Source organism: Eulemur rufifrons, chromosome 2, assembly GCF_041146395.1.
Source record: "Eulemur rufifrons isolate Redbay chromosome 2, OSU_ERuf_1, whole genome shotgun sequence".
Taxonomy (NCBI): Eukaryota; Metazoa; Chordata; class Mammalia; order Primates; family Lemuridae; genus Eulemur; species Eulemur rufifrons.
In genome coordinates, this window is record NC_090984.1 from 95337395 (window position 1) to 95359279 (window position 21885).

General features: G+C 47.3%; 2 protein-coding genes across 2 annotated transcripts in view; one reads left to right on the plus strand and one right to left on the minus strand.

Annotated features, from left to right (window-relative positions):
• The window catches only part of TMEM229B (transmembrane protein 229B), a 206365-nt gene that overhangs the window by 78538 nt on the left and 105942 nt on the right, over positions 1-21885 (minus strand). The window lies entirely within an intron of this gene.
• The window catches only part of PLEKHH1 (pleckstrin homology, MyTH4 and FERM domain containing H1), a 49777-nt gene that overhangs the window by 8514 nt on the left and 19378 nt on the right, over positions 1-21885 (plus strand). The window contains exons 3-7 of the mRNA XM_069487779.1: positions 11596-11658; positions 12463-12612; positions 15719-15802; positions 17734-17815; positions 17924-18681. Of these exons, the coding sequence (XP_069343880.1) occupies positions 11596-11658; positions 12463-12612; positions 15719-15802; positions 17734-17815; positions 17924-18681 (1137 nt within the window). The remainder of the gene's footprint in view (positions 1-11595; positions 11659-12462; positions 12613-15718; positions 15803-17733; positions 17816-17923; positions 18682-21885) is intronic.

Consider the following 21885-nt stretch of genomic DNA (forward strand, 5'->3'; position numbering starts at 1 on the left):
ATAGTGTCCATCTGTTTAGCAAGCCATTCTTTCATAGTTCAAAGGTAAAATTCAGCTCACCCCTCTCTAAAGTAATATCAAATCTTGATTAGTAAAGCCTGAATAAATGACCTTTTTTTTTTTTTTTTTGATAGCTCTATGTCCTGGAAAACAAGTCAGTGGCATCACCATGGCTATAGGGAGTGGTCCTGGACGAGCCTGGACTAGAACTCTTGAACCTTGGGTCTGTTGGCATTGTGGTTCCTGCTAGGTACTGCCAACAGAAAAGGAAGAATTCAGCCACATCAGGAAAGGCAAAGGCCTTAGACAGTGGTTCTCAAAGAGTAGTCAGAGCCACTTTGCCAGAACCCCCTGGAGAGCTTGTTAAGTGTGTGTATTCCTGGGCCCCACCCCATTCTTCTTGGGGTGTTGTAAATAATGTGCTGTGTTTAACAAGCTACCAGGAAATGGTTTTTACACTGTAAGGTTTGAGGGCCTGGCCTCAGGCTATGGCATTGGGAGAGGAGTGTGAGAGAAGGAAAGGATAGGTAGGGATGGAGTCAGCCGAAAGGTCTGACTCAGAGGGAAGAGACTTCTGTTTCTAGTAATATGGACAACAAAATAATCTAAAAAAAAAAAACAAAAAAAACTCTGCTATGAAACACCTAGAAATTTCAGTCCATGTTGACAAATGTAGTAAAAAAGTGAGAAAAAAAAAAAAGAAACACTTAGAAATACTAGATTAAATATTTAAATTATCCTACGCAGACTTGAGCTGAACAAAGTAAGAGGGGAAAATGGAGTGGTTCTCAACTGTGGCAGCTGGGGCTGGGGGCTCCCTACAGTAACTTAAGGTTTGAGGTTTGAATTTTAACATCTGTGGCAACAGAGATGAGGTCTAGCCAGTTAGAAGTTGGAGCAGAAACAGACTTCTGCATAAAATCAGGACTATTACAGGGCTTACCCTAATAAAAAGGTAGACAAGGAAAAGAAAATCATCCACCAGCTCAGGGAGATGACAATAGCTTCTCACACTTAGTTAAGGCTCTGGTAGAAAAAAACAAAAGTACCAAAAAAGAAAAGTCTTCCCTGAGAACCAGATGATGATACTGGTTTAACATTAGCATTTATACTACCTGTGTGGTTCCGGAAGCCTAAGTTCAGGCCAGTGATACCCTTGGGGAACCTTATAGGAACAGATGCAAAAGCTCAAGAAACAAGACCTCAACCCAGATCACACAGAATCTCCACAGAAAAAAAGCCTAGTGAAGAGGAATATATAATCAAAAATGACTAAATACTTGAGGGAATAACCTATAGTGAATGAGAATCCATGTATATGCAAACAGTTGTACTAGACCTCCAAGAAGTTCTGGTAATAGAACTCTTGGCAAGAGACTATAAAATAAATGAGTTCAAAACTTTTGAAGACATAACAAAGAAATTGAAAACATGAGGCCAGGAACAGTGGCTCATGCCTGTAATCCCAGCACTTTGGGAAGCCAAGGTGGGAGGATCACTTGAGGCCAGGAATTCAAGACAACATAGCAAGACCCCTTCTCTACAAAAAATAAAAAATTAGCTGGGCATGGTGATGCGCTCCTGTAGGCCCAGCTATTTGGGAGGCTGAGGCAGGAGGATCACTTGAGCCTGGGAGTTTTGAAGTTGCAGTGAGCTATGATCGTGCCACTGTATTCCAGCTTGGGTGACAGAGCGACACCCTGTCTCTAAAAAAAAAAAAAAAGGAAGAAAGAAAGAAATTGAAAACATGAGACAAGAACAAAACACTGTCTATAAAGATTAGGTAGACTTGAAAACCAAATACAACTTCTGAAGTGAAAGTGTTTTCATTGAAATTAAATTTTCCATGGATAAATTAAACATCAGATTAGACACCATCGATGATATACTTAATGAACAGCAAGATAGACCTAAGGAAACATCCAGAATGCAGCCCAGAGAAATAAAGTTACAGAAGCTGAGATGTGGATGCTAGAATGACAAGATTCTGTATCTACCAAATAAGATTCCAGAAGTGGAGAAGAGAATGAAGGAGCAGCATTACTTGAAAAGATAATGGCTAAAAAGTTTCCACACTTGATGGAAGATGTGACACCTCAGATTCAGAAGCAGAATGAGTCTAAACAGGATGAATTTTTAAAAAGCTATGCCTGCTGTATTAGCTAGATCATAGGTTGGCTGCTATTAATATAAGAACGAATCCAAAATAACAATGGCTTAAACCAGACTGATGTTTCTTTCTTTCTCATGTAACATTCCAGGCATAAGCAGTCCAGCTCTAGGGTGATGTCCTCTTATGTTTGAAGTTTGTTCTCTCCATATCCACATTCCAACCTCTTCCCTGCAAGTCTGTGACCCAGAGGTTGCATCTATTCTTTCTGCTCATATCCTATTGGCCACATCTTATTCACATGGTTATACCCATCTGCAAGGAAGGTTGGGAAATGTAGTCTTTAGTTTGAATAACCATGTGCTCAGCTAAAAGTTGAGGGTTCTTTTTATGTAAGAAAGAAGGAGAGAACAGATACTAGGGAATAACCAACAGTCTTTAGGTCTAGAACAATAGGAGGAATAATGAATAGAGAATAGACTATATATAACTTTCAAATCAGTAGAGCAGGGAATTGGAATAAAGTCTATTAAATCCAGGTAGGGAAGAGAAAAAGATATGTAGAGGAAAAAGGAGTAAATAGAAGGGACAAAGTGCAAGGGTAGAAATAAACCCAAATATATTGGTCACAGGGCAACATATACAAGAATGTATATTGCAGCATTGATACATGAAAAATTGGAAATATTTAAATATCAATGGGGGATGGATATACATATTTGCTATATTTGTATAGTGGAATACTACAGTGCAGTTAAAAATGAGTCAAGTAGAGCTACATGTATAAGATCAATAAATCTCAAAACTCAACACTGAATAAAAAACATCAGAAGAATAATTACAGTATAATACAGTTTATACTGTAACCTTGCAAAACCTGCCAAAACAGTACTGTCGGTTGTTTATTACTATCTTTTGTTTCTCATCCCAGCTCCACACTCAGGGATTTTATATATTTGAGAATAAACATATGATTTTAATTGAACTAAAGGTTTGCTGCTAAAAAAAGAGTTGAAAATCGTTGTCTTTTTTTGTTGTCATTGAGACAGAGTCTCGCTCTGTTGCCTGGGCTAGAGTGCTGTGGTGTCAGCCTCGCTTACAGCAACCTGGGCTTAAGCAATCCTTCTGCCTCAGCCTCCCAATTAGTTCGGAGTACAGGTGTGCACCCCCACACCTGGCTAATTTTTTCTATTTTTAGTTGCCCAGCTAATTTTTTCTATTTTTAGTAGAGACAGAGTCTCACTCTCACTCAGGCTGGTCTTGAACTCCTGAGCTCAAGTGATCCTCCTGCCTTAGCCTCCCAGAGTGCTATGATTACAGGCTCAGTGAGCCACAGAGCCTGGCCAAAAAAATCATTGTCTTTGATTACAACTGTTAAAACAGCTAACCTGGGGGTTGCAGACTCAGATGTTTACAGGTAACTTAAATAAGTGAGACCATGAAGAGAGCCAGGTGGGTTCTGGGAGAACACAAGGGGATGAGCTGAAGCCACTTACTGCCATAAGGATATATAACCCTAGGTATTTTTACCAAATGCAAATGAGGCAAAAATATAAACACAACCAAGTGTACCAGAGAGAGAGGAGTAAAATGGGGGCAAAGTACACAGGGCTTCAACTGTATCTGTCATGGTCCATTTCTTTTTTTTTTTTTTCCCTTCCTTTCTTTCTTTTTTTTCTGAGATAAGGTCTTGCTCTGTTGCCCAGGCTAGGGTACAATGGTGTCATCATAGCTCACAGCAACCTCAAACTCCTGGGCTCAGAGTGATCCTTCTACCTCAGCCTCCCGAGTACCCGGGACCAGGCATGCACCACCACATCTGTTTAAGTTTTCTATTTTTTTGTAGAGAAAGGGTCTGCTGTGTTGCTCAACTCCTGGCCTCAAGCGATCCTCACACCTTGGCCTCCCAAAGTGCTGTGATTACAGGTGTGAGCCACCGCATCTGACCAGTCGTGGTCCTTTTCTTAAACATCAAAAGCAGATGTGACAAAAGTTAAGGTTCAACAAAGGTGAATAGTGAATATACATTTAAAAAAATTATTCTTTACATGTTTCTGTTTGCCTAAAATATTTCAGAATAAGAAATGAAGTGGTGCAGGTAAAGTGCCTCCCTGCCCTATTCCTCCGGGGCCAACAGAATAACTGAAAAGCCTTAAACACATTATAAACAAATACTTTCTGTCTCTACAGCGCCCTGGGTCTGGGTAAGCTGAACTTTCATAATATCAACCCCTTCTTTTCTTCAAGGCTGTCTGATTATCATGTACCCAGAATGCCCACGTAGAAATGCTGGGGGCTCATAGAGTGACAGGCGAAGAAAGGGGCAGGTACAGACACAGGGCAGGAAAGACTGGGAGTGTGGGAGGGAAGAGAGAAATAAATCTGGACTAGGGTCCATGGGGTGGGACACTTACGTAAGGAAAAGGGCTGGGACATTAGCCCAACACTGGACCTCTTGGCAGGAAACCTTAAGGCCATAAACACTGAATTGTTCAGTTTTGGGGTTATGCCTGTCCCCTCCAGTCATCCCCAAACCTGTAGGACAGGTCCAGCAATTCATGAGGGATTTTCGTCAGTAGAGCCAAGGTAAGTTTCAGATCCCAGGGAGAGACACCTGGGGTTTCTCAGGAGAGCTCCTGCTGGGCCAGCAGTCACCGTCAGTCCGTTTCCATCCATGCCAGGGAGCCAGTCAGCTGACTCTGGCGGGTCCTTTCACCTGCCTGCCCCTCTACTGCTCTGCACAGCTGGCCTGGGGAGATTGCATGGCCTGGGTGCCCGAGGGCTCACTGCCAGCTGTGCTGCAGGGCCAGCAAAGCCTGGGTGCTTCCCAGGGGACTGTTTCTGCTGGGATCAGACCTGCGACTAGCTTGGAGGCTTGGAAGAATGCCCTTCCTCCTTCCCCAACACACGGCCTACCCACACCTACTCCCTCTTACAGAATTGTCATCCTAGCCATGGAATAATCTGAGAGAGAAAGAAATCTTTTTTTAAAAACTAAAAGTCAAGGCTATTAAATAATCCCTCACCTAAGGGAGAAGGAGCCAGATGAAGGGTGAGAATTGGAGGCCTTTGCCGGGGCCCCTCTCAGGTCTGCTGTGCTGTCGCCATGGTCACCCAATTGCCAGGGCCGCCCCGTTCTGGAGCCAGATTAGTCGTGGGTTCCCCTCTGTCTCGTAGAGTCTGAGGCATGGCTGATGACTCAGAAGTCGCATCTTGCGCTGCTCACTGGGTGCCATTTTCCCCAGCTGTCTCTCTTGGCCCACTGGAGAAGTCACAAAGGCTGTTCAGATTAATGGAAAAATTGATACTGTTCTGAGAGGCCAGAAAAATGGATGTTAAAATGTGATTCTTCCTTGGACTTTTTCATTCTTGCTCAACCTGTTTCTCGGTTATCCCATCAGAAAAGTGCAGGTATGACATCTACCTACAGAAGAGCTTTGTAGGAACTATCACGATGAATACACGGCATCAATATTAGAACTAATACAAGGTTTTTATTTATTTACTCCCTGTTTCCAAAAGGGATTCTAGGGCATTAATAAAAGAAGAAATAATGTAATAAGATGTCCCTCTTTGCAGCTTAAAAATATCTAACTGAAGCGGCTTTTTCCAGTTCCAATGTGAATGTGTGTACTTTCCGTCTTCCAGAATCGCTTACCGGCTTCGTCAGCCAAGGTTTTGCAGTATAGTAACTCAGCTTTATATTTATATACCAAAAATTTGTAGTTCAGGATTTTGGGGGGCGGTAAATAAATGGGTCAGTTCAGTCCCTTAAACAAAAGAACAATGAATATCGCTCCTCCTGCCTCAGACCATGAGTTATACAGAGGCAGCAGTTACCAGTGTTTCAACATATGGATAGAACACAAGACCCAGAAAAATGTATCTTTAAATACCTCACAATTTGTGACAAGGCCAGGTACCATAAAAGGAGAGTACAAGGGCTGCCAGGATTAATTGGGATTATGTTGAAATCATCACAGAATGGGCCTTAGCAGATCTCTGTGCTCACAGATACGATTTGCTTTGGGAGGAGATGCCTTCTAGAACATTTATTCACTCTGTGTGTGTGTGTAAAGAGAGAGTTTTTGAAAATTGTTTTTCTAACCCCCTATTTTTGTAAGGCTATTCTCTTGCCCGATACAGTATTTCTCAGGAGCCGTAGCATTGATGCGCTCTATAAAGCCCTTTGGAAAGAGATGCTGATGTCGCTACAGCCCCAGGACACATCCCTGAAGGAGTCAGCGTTGTTTTGTGTTCTGTGGCCAGGCCACTGTTTTTCAGAATGTGATCTGTGGACCATCTTTGTCAGTCACCTGGAATTTTCTTTTTAAGCACTGTCTGGGTCTGTGCCTCAGACTTGCTAAATAGAAAACTGTGGGCAAGTCTCAGGAATCTGCATGGTGACGTGCTCCATATGTGATTCTTATGGCCTTGAAAGGCCTCTTAAACAACTAACCTGCCACTAACCTCTGCCGTGGCCTTGCCTCTGGCCCCATTCAACTGTCTTTCTAATGGGTGCCTTGAAGCCCGTGGCTCAGAGGAGGTTGTGGAGCTATGGGGTGTCGTGGAGCCCACAGACAAGACTTAGAGCCCTTTCTTGTCCCAGTGCCACATGTGTGCATTTTATATATATATATATATATATATATATATATATATATGTGGGAATAAGCATTTGGTCTCAATGGAACAAAAGGTTTGCTATGAAAAAAAAAAAGTTGAAAACTATTGTCTTTGATTACCACAGAGTTAAATGGTTTTAACATTGAATAGCTAACCTAGGGGTTGCAAATTCAAATGTTTACAGGTAACTTAGGTAAGTGAGACAGTGAAGAGAGCCAGGTGGATTCTGGGAGAACCCAAGTGGATGTGCTGAAGCCACTTTTATCACCATAAAAAAATGTAATCCTGGTATGGCCAGATCTGACTTTTTGAGAGAAGCTGGAGATGGGACTACAGGTGTGTGCCACCATGTCTAGCTAATTTAAAAAAATTAGGGGGTCTGGGTGTGGTGGCTCATGCCTATAATCCTAGCACTCTGGGAGGCCAAGGTGGGAGGCTCCCTTGAGCTCAGGAGTTCGAAACCAGCCTGAGCAAGAGCCGGACCCTGTCTCACTAAAAATAGAAAAAATTACCAGGCATGGTGGTATGCACCTGTAGTCCCAGCTACTTGGGAGGCTGAGGCAGGAGAATTGCCTGAGCCCAGGAATTTGAGGTTTCTATGAACTAGGCTGATGCTACAGCACTCTAGCCCAGGTAACAGAGTGAGACTCTGTCTCAAAAATAAAAAAATTTTTTTTTTTTGTAGAGATGGGGTTCTCACTATGTTGCTCAGGCTGGTCTTGAACTCCTGGCCTCAAAGGATCCTCCCACCTCAGCCTCTCAAAGTGCTGGGATTACAGACATGAGCAACCATACCTGGCAGGACACTCTTTAGATGAATAGTTGGCAACCTCTGGCTTAAACCCATTCTTTCTGTAGGTGAATCCTAAGTAGTATGACTATGTAATCTATCAGCTAAGCCAGGTCACTGGAGAGAAAGTGAAAGGAGGCTGTATTGCTAATTATGCTGGGACAACAGATGAACATTAGACTCTCTTCCTGGTCCTACGTGCCATCTTTGTATAGGAAAAAACCAACAAGCAGCTTATATCTGTGCACTACAACGTGCCCGGTCATGCACATGTGCTTTGTATGAGTCCTGTCGTGTAAGCTTCACAGCACCCTAGGAGGTGGATGCTGTCATTCTTTTTTTACTGGTGAGGACATGGAGGCACAGAGAAGTGAAGGAATTTATCTAAAGCCACACCGTGATGGAGTTAGTCAGGTTCCAGAGCCTCAGCTCTTATCTGTACCATTCTCTCCCGTCGGTGCAAGGCAGTGGTAAGAATGCAGAACCTCCTTTTCAAAGGGTTAGTTGAGACCCAGGATGGTCTGGCTCTTGGCTCAGGCAGCTGCTCAGCGCAGCAGAACTGCGAGGGGAGCGCAGAGAGCACCCGTTGCTCCTGCCACCGTGAGGCTGATATTTCACAGCGTCACTGCGTGTTACAAGGAGCTGTGGGCGTGGGAGTGAAATACCAGATCGGTGCCAAGTGCATTTCATCAGGTTGCTGCAGCCAGGTCTTACGTACTGCCTAAACCTGACACCTCCTTGGCTAGCCCGTCACCCCAGACCCACACACTAAAAGGACAGCTGAGGACACAGTCTGAGAGGGGGAACAGGACCCAAATAAAGGGTGGCTCTCCCATAGCGCCGCCAGCTTTCCAGAGCTCCAGGTGTGGCTCCTTAAGCAGGTGTGAAGAAGCAAGATCTGCCCTCGTGAAAATGTTGATGCTGGGCCTAAAAGAAGAGTTTGAGAAATGACATTTCAGCATAGGACACTCCTGGGAGTGCTCCAGCAGCAATAGAGAAAATTTGTTTTCATAAAAACAAAGAGAAACATGATGTTAAAAATACTCTTTTCAAACCAGGACAGCAGAATGTTGATAATTATTGGAGCACAGTAACAGATACATGGATGGTCATGGTACTTTTCTCTTTTTAAAAAGTTCAAGATGTTCGAAGGGTTTTCAATGTTTTGAAACTAGTTTTAGGGAAATAAAGAGTACTCCAGCATAAAAGTGAATGGGAAATGCTTTGAGTGTGCAGTGTCTTTGCCAAGCAGGTGGAAGGACTGGGAGGGTCCAGCAATGAGGCCACCTGGCAGTGACAGAGACCCCAGCTCTGAAGGGGACCTTGCCTTGCCATCCACCTCGGTAGTAGCATCCCTTAAAGGGTTGGCTCATGACATGCTGAGGGGAGTAACGCTCACTGTGTCGTCAATAACAGTGATTTCTGGCTCTGACCAGTGTCATTGACCACTCTTGACCCAAAAGGAAGTGCCCATCTGGGAGGTAAGAGTCAAATTTCATCTTTATTCTACCTTGGTCTCCTTCTGCAAAGCAGCAAGACAAGTTTTTCTATCACTCAAAGTTAGAGAATACCAGATTGTTGCTGATTCAAATGAAATATGAATTATCACTTCCTATGGAAACCCTATGCCTTCTTCTGAGCTGCAGCTGTTACATCTACACGGTCCAGCTGAAGGTCAGTCTAGGAAACTTGTCGAGAGTCCAAGGCTTTCCCATTCTACATTTCATTCTTTTTCTTTCTTTCTTTTTTTTTTTATTGAGACATAGTCTTACTCTGTCGCCTAGGTAGAGTGCAGTGGTGTCATCATAGCTCACTGCAACCTCAAACTGCTGGGCTCAAGTGATCCTCCTGCCTCAGCCTCCAGAGTAGCTGGGGCTACAGGTGCACACCACCACACCCAGCTAATTTTTCTATCTTTTGTAGAGATGAGGTCTCACTTTTGCTCAGGGTGATCTCGAACTCCTGACCTCAAGTGATCCTCCCACCTTGGCCTCCCAGAGTGCTAGGATTACAGGCATGAGCTACCACAACTGGCCTTCATTTTATTCTTGAAAAACAAAATGTTCTCAGTCACCTCATTAGTTAGACTGTTTCTGTGTGGCTAGCTTAAGCAAACATTTATTAGATCCTGGGGCAGCTCACAGGACTGAAGGAACTGTGCAGCAGCCATGATTTGGTGACGTTTGTGTATCTTCTCCAGCCTCTGATCTGTTGATTTCAGACTCTAGATTCTCGGGGAGAGAGAACCTGGTTGGCCCACACACATGTGGTGTTGAAGGGGAAGGATTATGTAGGACTAACCTGGTCACTAGAGGCCACCACTGTGTATCATCCCCCACCCCAAGTAGAATTATTTTTGCTCTGGGCAGCCAGCCCTGAGCCATAATATTGATTTATGCTGTGCTTTTATCTGCCCCATAGCTGCTTAGCAACTGTTTGAAGGTCAAGGAATTCCTCTAGGACAGGCCTGAGGGCTGTTTGATTTAGGACAGTCTGTCTGACTCTAGTTAATACTTGAGTCTGACCAGAACCAACCTACCACTTAGCTCAGTCAAGAGGTTCAATCATGGTTATTAAACCCAGGAGAGGAAGGGGTCCTGGCCTAAGCACGAATGCCTGTCAAAGGGGGTCCTATCCATTGGGAGCCCCAGGGGCATTTTTGTCCTATGGGTCATAAATCTTGGGTTTTACTTGGGATTTTCAGTTGAGCATAACCCCAACTCTCTGCCAAAGGGAATGTGTCCAGAAAGCATCTGTGTCTCTCCAATCCCAGAAAAGAGTGGATGAGGAAGGCCAACCTGAGAAAAGAGGTTCCCCAGGTTCTCAGACGTGAGCTGCTGCCCCCATGTAGCTTTCCTTTCACTGTCCAGCACCGGGCTGTGGGCTCCTTCTCTTCCACCCTTTAATCAAAGAAAGCAGAATTTCAGCCCGGAAGGTGAGAGATTGGGGAAGAGAGAAGGAATTGCTCAGTTCACTGGTAACATCAAGCCAGGGTCCAGGCCAAGGGGAGAAGGTTGAGTGGCCGGAGAAAAGCCCAAATCCTCGGAGATGAGGTTGGGCTGGAGCTTGGAAAGTGAGGCGGCACTGGGCTTCTGGTATATGTTTAATGCACACGTGTTGCTCTGGGGCAAGGCAGGCTGAGGAAGGAAGCAGCTGGCTCCAGCTGTGCCAGCTGTGGCACTTGGCGTTTAACATGAGAATCAGAATTTGCTCTGCTCCTGCAGGGCCTCTGTGCAAGGGTGTGCAGCGTGGGCAGTGCACCGGCGGGAGCTGACCTCAGCCTACACCCCACTTACTCTGGAAGAGACGCTGGGTGGGCTGTGGGCTCATGAGTGGCTCCTTTGGCTTCAGCTTGGACCTGGTCCCTGGAGTTGCAGAAACACCGGTTCCCTTTGCCTGGGCTGCTTGGTGGAAGATTCTGGAACTACCGAGCTCCTGAGTCCTGAGTGATGCCTCTACTGACAACAAGGCAGAATTAAAAAAAAAAAAAAAAAGTATCTTGAGCCTTTCTTTCTTTTTGTAGTCCTTTAAGGTTAAAGAAGTTAAATAAGGGGATACCCACGAATGTCTTTGCATGCAGGGGTGTCCTTGACAGTGGGTGAGGAGGTATTTCTCTCCAGCCAGTGAGATACTCAGGGTGGGGAGGAACATTCTCAACCAATGACACGAGGTGGGCACGCATGGGACAGCAGAATGGCCCTGCCTGTGACACAGTGCTGAGAGGAAGGGGCCTTGGGTCGGGGAGACTGACGGCATGGTTGGGGCGGAAATGCTCGTGAAGAACGACAGTGGTGCTGCCTCCCTCCGTGGACACCCTGCACCAGGGCGAAAGAGCCAGGCCCTCACTCCCTCAGCAGAGAGGACAGCAGCCACCGGCTCTTCACTGGCCCCATAAACTCAGGGTCAGGGAGCTGAGAGTTGCCATGAAAATCTTTCCCCTGACACCCTTGAGCCACTTGAGATGGGCAGTTGAAGCCCGGCCTGTGCACAATTGGCTCAAGTGGCCTTGAAGCCATGTTCACAGTAGGGACATGGCACCTACATCTCCCCTTCCTCTCTGGCCGAGCAGATGCAGGATTTGGAGCAGAGGCTGCTGGAGGCCGAGCAGAGAGCAGAGAACGCCGAGACCCAGGTAACGGGGGTTGGGGCGGGGAAATGACACCAGCCTTTCCTGACCCTTCCGTGGACACGTGTGAATGAAGGAGTCTTTGGGAGTAAGGGTCAGTGCAGTGAGTGGGTGTATTAGTGCAAATAGGCTAGGCTAGGCTGCCACAACACATTAAGTCTGAAGTCTCAGTGGTTAATCACATTGAGGTCTCACTCATGGTACCTGTCCACTGAGGGTGAGCAGCAGTTCTAGTTCAGCAGTCATTCAGGGGTCCGGGCTAAAGGGGGACTCCCCTATCTGGAACCCACAGTCTCTTGGTTGCTATGGCAGGGAAAGAGAGTTAGACGCTTGTGCACCAGCTTTTAAATACTTCTGCCCGGAAATGGTGTGCCATTCCCACCCAGAGCCCATAGATTGGATCAATTACATAGCCCTGTCTAACTACAAGAGGGTTGGGAGACAGAGAAGCACGTGGAAACCCAGCCAGCAGTGCATACTTCTGCTGCAGCGGGGCCGGGGCACTTGCTCTCCTAGGCCATTTGTCCTGCCCAACTCGTCCCTACTGGGGCCCCCAGAGGTAGATTGCTCAAGACCTAGCTGGCTTTTCAGAGTAACCAAAATGAGTTTCTTCCTTGTCAGTTCCTCTTTTTGCCCAGGTGAAGGCTTTATAAATGGTCACTTAATTAATTGGCCCAGACTGCCCTGGGTAAGGGCTCTGCCTGGGAGTCACAGGCTGGGGCTTCAGGAGACATCCCATCCCACATTATTGGCCATGGCACACACCGCATGAGTGGTGTGAGATGCTAGGAGGTCATCGGTGTTTTTCAGGTGGGTGTCATGGAAGAGAAGGTAAAACTGTCCAGTCTGCAGATCGTGGACTCAGCGGGCAGCCTGCATCGGAAATACCAAGCGCTGCTGAAAGCCGTGCAGGGCAAGGACGAGCTCATCAGCCAGCTGGAGGCACAGCTGGAGGAGCAGGTAAGGGCTAACGTGCACCTGAGCACCATCCCCTCCAACATCTGCACCACCCGGCCCCCAGCTTCTCCAGCTCCCTCCTGAGCCTGTTCTTTTATGTGGAGATGTAATTACAGGAAAGTCTGTTCCCCTCACCTCTGTCCATCAGGAGCCAGGCAGAGGATATAGTAGGTAAAGGACCTTGGAGGCAGAACAACCTGGCTGTGAATCCCACCTCTAGTACCTGCTGCTTCTGACTGTGGGCAAAGTGCTTAAGTCACTCATTCTCATTTTACACATTTATAAAAGAAAAGTTACAATACCTCATAGGGCTGTTGGGAGAATTGACTTAGGTGCCCTGTGTATAGTGTCAGACACAGGCCGGTGCTTAGTAAGGAGAGCTTTTCCTTCTCTATCCCGGCCTTGCCATGCCCTGCCAACACGTGGTACGTGACACTTGGCTGTAATATGACCAGAGACGCACAGAGCTGGACGGTCATCCCTGGTCAGCTGGTAACCAAAGTTTCTCAATGAACCTGAAGGGGCAGAGACCAAAGTTGCCACCTCCACCAGCAATCGGGGTCTCCCCTCCTGAGCACGTGGGAGCCCAGGAGAGGCCACTGCCCAACATCTCAGCTACAGTTAGCACCATTGCTCCAGAGAGGACTTCTGGAACATCCCCCTGCCTGCTCCTCCCCTTCATAATCTCTTTAACTCCATCCCGATTCTGCCCCTTCCAATTCTGTCCCTTCCCTCTGCCGTTGGCCTTGCCTACTGGCTTTTCCCTGGTGTTGGAGCTCGATAAAGACCCCACGTTACAGTCAGATGACTTTTAATTTCCTGCATGTATCTTCTCCTTGAAGGTTCCAACTGATCCTGGGAGTACCTTCCAACCATCATGGGCAAATTCCTACTGAACATTCCCTTAGTGGATGTGCCCCTGTATGCCTCGGGGCACCTTGTATTCCTGAAAAATCATGGGAAAGTAGAATTTTGACACATGGACTCTCCAATCAATTTTTCCATTGAGTTTTAGAGATACCTTATTTTTTCTTTTGAGTGGTTCAGTTAAAAGTGGCAGCATCCTGGGGATTGCTAGGCAAAATGACTCTCCCGGGAGCTCCTTAGTTCAGAAAAAAAATCATTTTACAATTATAATCAATAGGTCAAGATCATAATAGAAAGGATGCTGTTCCATGAGTCAAGAGATCTGGTTTTAGTCCCAGCAGGGCCATGAACTGACAGAGGCAAGTCACTTCTCCCTTCTGGGCCTCAGTTTCCACAGCTGTACAGAGAGGCTATCAAGCTAGGTCAGAGGTCAGCCGACTTTTACCCTAAGGCTACATGGTCTCTGTTGCAACTGTTCAACTCTGCTGTTGTCAACTCTGCCGTTGTAGTTTGGAAGCAGCCATAGGTAATACCTAAATGAATGGGCATGGCTGTATTACAATGCAACTTTATTTACAAAAACAGGTGTGGGAGTGGGGGCAAATGGGTGGGGGGCTGGATTTGGCTTGAGGGCCATAGTTTGCCAAACCCTCAACTACGAGACCTTTAAGGCCCTTTCAGCTCTGAAATGCTGAGAGTCTGATGTTTTCACACACCTGTCTCATTTCCACAGACTCCCTTGTTTGGAGCTTGTGTCTGTCATCTTAGATTGTCAGGCGGTTTTTCCCTAGAAGTGTAAGGAGAGGTGCTCTTGCTGGTCTCTGACCTGCTCCGTGTGAACCGGTTGTCTCTGTGCTTTCTGGATCAGGAGCTAGTTCTTATGCAGAGCTGCTCCGTACCTGTGCCTCGGGCACTGTGCTGTACACCTTCTCTCACTCAGTCCTCGGAGTGGCCCAGCAAGGGGGCTGTGTCACCCCCATTTTAGGGGTGGCAGTGCAGGCCCAGTGTCTCATAGCAAATAGGCCCCATATGTAGGATCAAAGCCCATATTCCATTCTATCCCAGGCTGCTGTCCTTTAGAGACAAACCTTTTCAGTCATCCTCTACTCTTTTGATTATTTGAAGGGAAATACCTCAGTTATGTGTTAATTTAGCCTTTTTTTTGTTTGTTTGTTTTGAGACAGAGTCTCACTCTGTTGCCCAGGCTGGAGTGCCATGGCATCAGCCTCGCTCACAGCAACCTCAAACTCCTGGGCTCAAGTGATCCTCCTGCCCCAGCCTCCCGAGTAGCTGGGACTATAGGCATGCGCCACCATGCCCGGCTAAGTTTTTCTATTTTCGGTAGAGACAGGGTCTCACTCTTGCTCAGGCTGGTCTCTAATTCCTGACCTCAAGTGATCCTCCTGCCTCGGCCTTAGTCTTATTTTTTTTTTAATTGTAAAGGTAAAAAATACAAAAATGCTTATAGTAAAAAATGCAAAAAGACCAGAGGGGTATAAAATGACAAGTAACACTTTTTCTCTATCCCTGTCCTTCATGTCCCCTCCTCTCTGTTGACGTTCCTTGTGTATGGAAGCACAGCGCGTTCTGCTTTCATTTTGTGGATGCGCCATGTTTATTTAACTAGTCCCTTATTGGTGAACGCTTAGACTATTTCCAGTTTTAAGTGTTTTTATTTCATGTTGTTTTATCAAATAATATTGCAACAAACGACTCCTGATCAATGGCTTTGTTAGGTCAATGGTATATACATTTAAAATGTTGACAGATATTATCAAATTGCCCCCTAAAAAGGCTTTGCCAATTTGTATAAGTGGGGTTGCTCCCAACATTCCTGACAATTTGGGGTAATTTCAAACTTTTATGTTAGTCTATATTTATTGAATTGTTCATTTCAAATTAGCCCTTTGTATGTGCGTCGTTTGTCTTGCGAATCCTTCCCCAGTTAACCTTCTGATTTTGTTTTAGGGATTCTTTTTTCTTCTTTTGGTCATACAGTAACTTATTGCGGTGATATGGATTTATTAGTCTTTTCCTTTCTGGCTTTTTGGGATTTGTATTATGCTTAGGAAGGCCTTTCCCACTTTGAGAATATTTTTAAAAGTCGTAACTGAATTTATTTTATTCTATCGGGCCACCCCCATCCCGTCACTTGATGTTTCTTCCCAGGGTTCCCCTCCAGAGAATTGTTCACTCTCCTGGTGACTGTCGTGATGAACTAAAGGCCCTCTCTTTCCCGTAGAAGCAGATGAGAGCTGAGGAAGCAAAAATTGTTCAAGAAAAAGCTGCCAAGATCAAGGAATGGGTGACGCTAAAGTTAGCAGAGGTGAGTCGAAAACTCATCCGGGGGGCCTGGGCTGGGAGTGTGGCCGGGGCTGCCCTTGTCCCCCAGGGCTTGCCTGCCGCCTTCTGTTTGCGGTGACCTGACTGACCTTCAGCCATTTGTCACCCATTTGTCCTTCATGCAGCGTAAATGCTGTGACACCTCACTTCACTCTCCCTTTCCTTTTGTCTTGGTCAGGTTTCCCTAGAGCTCCTGACAAGCTTTGTGCTGTGTTTAAGTTTGGGGAGAAGAAATGAGTCTCATTCCTGAAAAGTCCCCTCAGTTTCCCTCCAAGGAGCGCACACAGACCACCGTCCACTCTCTCCACTTTCTCCTCTGGCCTCTCCATTCTTTTTTTTTTTTTTTTTTTTTTTGTTGAGACAGAGTCTCACTTTGTTGCCCAGGCTAGAGTGAGTGCCGTGGCGTCAGCTTAGCTCACAGCAACCTCAGACTCCTGGGCTTAAGCGATCCTACTGCCTCAGCCTCCCGAGTAGCTGGGACTACAGGCATGCGCCACTATGCCCGGCTAATTTTTTCTATATAGATTTTTAGGTGTCCATATAATGTCTTTCTATTTTTAGTAGAGACGGGGTCTCGCTCAGGCTGGTCTCGAACTCCTGACCTTGAGCAATCCACCCGCCTCGGCCTCCCAGAGTGCTAGGATTACAGGCGTGAGCCACCGCGCCCGGCCCTCTCCATTCTTTTTAACTTTTTTTTTTTCTTGTGGTAAAATATACATAAAATCGACCATTTCAACCGTTTCTTTAAACATACAATTCAGTGGCCTTAAGTACATTCGCGTTGTTGTGCAAGTATCACCCCTATCTGTTTCCCAAGATTGTCATCACTCCAAACAGAAGCTGTGCCCAATAACATGGACTCCCCATTGTCTTCCCCCACCCCCTGGCAACCTCCATTCCACTTCCCTCTCTCTCCATTCATTGTTGTAGTTCAACACTTGCTACACAGCTTTATTTAGGAAACTCAGAACTAGAAGTGGCAGTTCCACTAGCAAACAAACAAAAAACCACCTCTTTCTAAACAAATGGAAAGGGAATTGCAGTTTGGAAAAGGACGAACATACATCTCTTCTTCCTCTGTCCTCCTGAGACAAGAGGTCCACACCTGCAGGAGGGCATCGGCTTATTTTGCCTCCCCTCCCCTTCTTCAGACACACATCTCAGGTCACCTGGTAGATTGCAAGTTCTTGGGAACAGAACTGATGCCTGGTTTACCTCCATGTCCCCACTGCCCCAACCCTTGCTAAAAAGATGCTCAAGAAAAGTGTGTTGGATTTAATTTAAAAGAAAATTCAGCAACCATGAGGATGGATCTCATAGATGTTATGTTGAACAAAACAAGCCAGACGTAGAGCAGGACATGCTGCATAATTCCATTTATCTAATGTTCAGAAATGGGCACAACTACACCAATGTGTAGGGATGTGTACTTACGTGGCAAAACCCAGAAAGCAGGAAAGGGAATCTGGTAGACTTAGAAGAGTGGTTACCTTTAGCAGGGGCTGCATGTGATTCTGAAGGGGCCGGTCAGACGGCTGTCTGGGTGCTGGCAGATTTCTACTTCCTAGCCTGGGTGCTATCATATAAGTGTTAATTTCAGAATCATTTGTTAAGGTGTTCATTGATATGGTATGCAGTTTTCTGTGTATGCATTATATTTCAAAAAATTGTTTTTAAAAAGTTTAAAAATAACTAGAAAAGAAGGTGCAGGAGCTGCCAAATTGTATTCTGTCCCAGCCCAACCCCGTTGGTATGAAGGCAGGGAAGCAGTCAGGGCTCTCTGGGAGGTCAGCACTGGATTGTTGGGACACCAAGGGCTCTTTTTCAAAGATTTGGGGTTTTAATCTTATTTTGAATTATATGTCCAAACCTACAGGCTGAATATTCTAAATCTTCGTTTTTCCTTGTCCTCAGCTTGAGATGGAGAATCAGCACCTGAAAAGCTGTAATCAGCGCCTGGTGGAGCAGGTGGGGGCCCTTCAAGATGCGCTGGAAGGTAGGCAGGCGGCGAGTGCGTGTGTGCAGGTGTGTGCAGGTGTGTGCAGTGCGGTGTGGGGCTGAACTGAGCGAGCTCTCAATGTGCCTGTTTTTGCCCCAATCACAGCTCTTCAGATGGCTCCTTCGGGGAAGCTGCTGGTGGCCCCCCAGAAAGCCCCAGAGCAGGATTCTGTTTCTTCAGGGCCAGGACCCCAGACTACTGGCCAGGACAGTGGTCCTCAGGCCCAGGATCTGAAGATGGCTGTGCCTGCATCTTCTCCAGGTGCCCTGCGGAGCAAGGACTCTGTTTCTGAAGCAGGAAGCCCCTTGGAGGAGTCTAGTTCCAGTGTGGTTCACTCTGGCGAAAGAGCAGAGACTAAGACCTTTCAACCTCATCTGAAAAGAGAGGGCTCTCCTCACCAGCTGTGCGTGAAGCCTCGTATCCCCAGATGTGGTTCAGCTTCTTGGGGTGAGGGCCTGGTCACTGCTCAGGGAGGGATGCCTCCTGGGACAAAGACCTATGCTAGGGAAGGTGTCCCTGGCAGCAGCCTGACCCTGCCAAAGGTGCGGGCTCCTGGCACCCCCCGGGACAGCATCCAGGTGGCCAAAAGGCACCACAGCCAGCCCCAGGTGGGTCCTGGGCACTTAGACCACGTGGTGAGCATAGAGATTGGAGCCTTCTCAGCTCTCCACCCCTCCGGCCTTCGTGCGCTGGAGGCCCAAGCTGAGTTCCGGGAAGAACCAGAGCAGATGGAGATGGAGGAGCCACCCCCAGCAAGGAAGAAGGAGGAAAGAGAGAGCCCAAAGGAGCCTGGAGCTGAGCTGGAGGAGGTGGAGCTGGGGAAAAAACCGCCCACACCCCCCCTGCACCGGTTTCCATCCTGGGTAAGAGGCGACCTTGGGGCTGGGCAGAGGGGCGGAGCTAAGGACAGGAACTGCTCCTGGAGCACATCCACCTGCTGAGCAGGAGATGAGGCTGGTGTCCTTGTGGCCCTGGGAGGAGGGGTCCAGACCCTGCACAGACCACCCAACTTGTTTACCTCGTTTCATCTTTGTTTTGGGATTTTTTTATTTTGTTTTTTATTTTTATTTTTTTTCTATTTGTTGACTAGAAGATGGAATCATTTCATCTTTGTGACTCTTTGAGGTGGTGTGGCATGATGGGTAAGAGCACAGGTCCCTGAAGCAAACCATTAGGGTTGAATTGCTGTGTGACCCTGGGCATGTTACTAAACCTCTGTGCCTCAGTTTTCCTATCTGTAAGATGGGAATAGTAGTACCTACTTATGGGGTTGCTGTGAAAGTATTTGCAGTAATGGTTCATAGTAAGTGGTATGTAAGTATTGCCTATTTTTATTTTTGAGCCTTAGCTTCCTTATTTGTAACTCTGGATCAAATGACATGACATCTGGTGGAACTGCTTCAGAAGCAGCAATCTGGGGTGGGCGTGGGTGATACAGAGGACACATGACTGGCCGTACATTAATCTTTGCAGAGCTGGGTGATGGGCACATAAGGTTGATCTTTATGTAATTCTCTCTGCTTTTGTGTCAGATATTTTCCATGGTAAAAAATAAAAATAAAAATGGGGCGGGCTATAAAAATGACATTCCACAGGTCGTTGGTGAGGAGGACATGAGGGTATGGAGGGCTTCGCACAGAGCCTGTGGGAAGGATCCTTCCCTGTGCAAGGAGTTAGGTGCCGTTTGTCCCTTTCACGGATCAGGAAACTGATCCTCCACAGACTCAGGTACTTGCCCAAGGTCACGTTGTAGTTAGTGAGGGAGCCAGGCTTTAAATATAGGCCCGGCTGCCTCCGAAGCCCGGCTCTCACCTTCTGGCTATATGCCTCTTAGGGGACATTGCCAGAGCAGATGTCAGCCTCTTACTCTTGGGCAGACCCTCAGATGCTGCTGTGGTGTGAGACAGTGCCATGGGGGCATCTGAGTGTCAGCTCCTGGCAGCAGGGGGAATGAGGTCCCCCAGGGGAGGGGTTTCGTCAGGGTGACACCACCCAACACCACTGCTTGGGACACCTGTATCTTCAGCAGCACCTTCCAGCATCTCCTTCTGAAATGCTGGTTGAGGGAGGCTTGCAGCCCCAGGCTTTGGGGCTACGTCCTTAGCCGTGAGCTCCCACCGACTGCTGATTGCTATAAGGATACCTGCAAGACTGGAGACCCAGCTGAGCCTCAGAGCGGGCCTGAAGGAGGACTAGGGGCTGGAAAAGTGCAGGTCCCAGGGGCTTCCAACCTCTCCCTGCGCTGGAGTCCTAAAGCAGAGGTGGGGAGTGAGGGAGCATTCGGGCCAGGGATGTGGCCAGAGGGCTCAGCAGAGAGAAGTATTGCCCACTCCTGCCACTTTGCAAACACACAGCCATGTCTGTGATGGGTCCGAGTGGGTCTTGTGCTCTGCCTGTCTGTGCTAAGTTGTGTATGGGGGGTGTGGAGAGGAGGGGGAGAGAAGGAGAGAATAAGTACGTGAAACGCTGCAGATGACACTCGCCCCACATGCACATCGGCCAGACTCTGGGCACGAAGGTATTAAGGGGCAACAGCAGGTCCTCCCACAGCCCCTCCCTGCTCTCAGCCGGGCCCCGGGGACCCAAGAATCACCCAAAGTAATTTAAGGAGAATTTGTCTCTGGTTTGCAGTCCTCTTTGTGGCATAATCCTGAGGAAAACAAGACCCAGTGTCAGCTCCATCAGGTCCCTACGGCACGGCACGATGGCTCCTGTCCGCCGGAGAGCCCAGCCTCTGTCTCTCAGGCAGGACTGGCTGGGCAGTGACCATCTGGGACAAAAACAAAGACTGGAAATTCAGAGAAGGACATTTCTCAATCCGAGGGAGTGGGAAATACTTATGTGCCTTCAGAGTTTGTGGAGCACTTTTAATCCTTAAAACAACCTTGTGAGTTAAGCATTAGATAACCTTTTGTCAAACAGTCCTGTTTTGTTTAACCTAATTCCTTCAAGTTTAATTTCCTCTGTGAAGTTACAGGCCTGTCCTTGGTTGAATTCCATGACCACTATGGGCAGAAATAATCTTTTGTATGCCTAATTTTGCTACTTGGACCCAGCATGTCTGCCGTACGTGAGCATAGGAAAGCCATGCCCGGCTACAGCGCCCCCCTTGGCACCTTCCTCATACCTTGCTGCACCTCCCCCCCCAGTTATCTCAGCGTCTCATCATAGCACTCGCCAGCCCTCCCTCCTCCCCCCAGAGCTGCTGCTCCCCTCTGGGGCAACCCCCCAGAGTGCGGCCCACCTCCCTTCCAGCCCCATCCCCCAGCCGAGCTGGCCCTGTGGTGACAGGATGTCCAGCTGCCTCCTGGAGCCGCGTGGCATTCCTCTGAAGGCTGGCCACCTCCCCTAGTGAGCCTCTGTGACTCACAGTCACCTGAGCAGGCTGTTTTCCCTTTAGGGTTAGTGAAGAAAACAGATATGGAAAGGCATAGGCGGGCCTCATGGGTTGTTGGGGAGCAATCAAAGCCATTAGAAAAAGCTCCCCAGGCCTGCTTCAGATGCCCAGGCCCCCTTAGGATGGGCATTCCCCCGTAGAAGTGTCCTCTGCATTGGGATTCTGGTGTCCCATTGGGCTAAACAGGCTTTGTAGGTTGGCCCTGAAGCCTAACCATGATATGATATAACATTTTTACTGTAGGAAAAAAGAGTTCTAGGTTCCAAACAACTGTTTTACAAAAGAGCACGCCCTTGAGGCACACACTTGTAGTCCCAGCACTTTGGGAGGCCAAGGCAGGAGGATCGTTTGAGCCCAGGAGTTAGCGGTTGTAGTGAGCTGTGATGACACCACTACACTCCAGCCTGGGCAACAGAGTGAGACCCTATCTCAAAAAAAAAGAAAATAAAAAAGAACAATAACAAAAAACATGCCCTCATTGTGTGGCCCTGACCTCCTCATTATCAACACCCCCAACTTCTGGGGTGAGATCCTGAGACCCGAAGGTCTCTGAAACAGGCAAGATTCCTAGCAACAGGTTACTGAGCCCCTCTGCTCTTGAACCTCCTTTGCCCCAAGGGGAAGGCTGGAGGCAAGAAAGGGAACGAATGTCTGTTGGGCACTGACTATA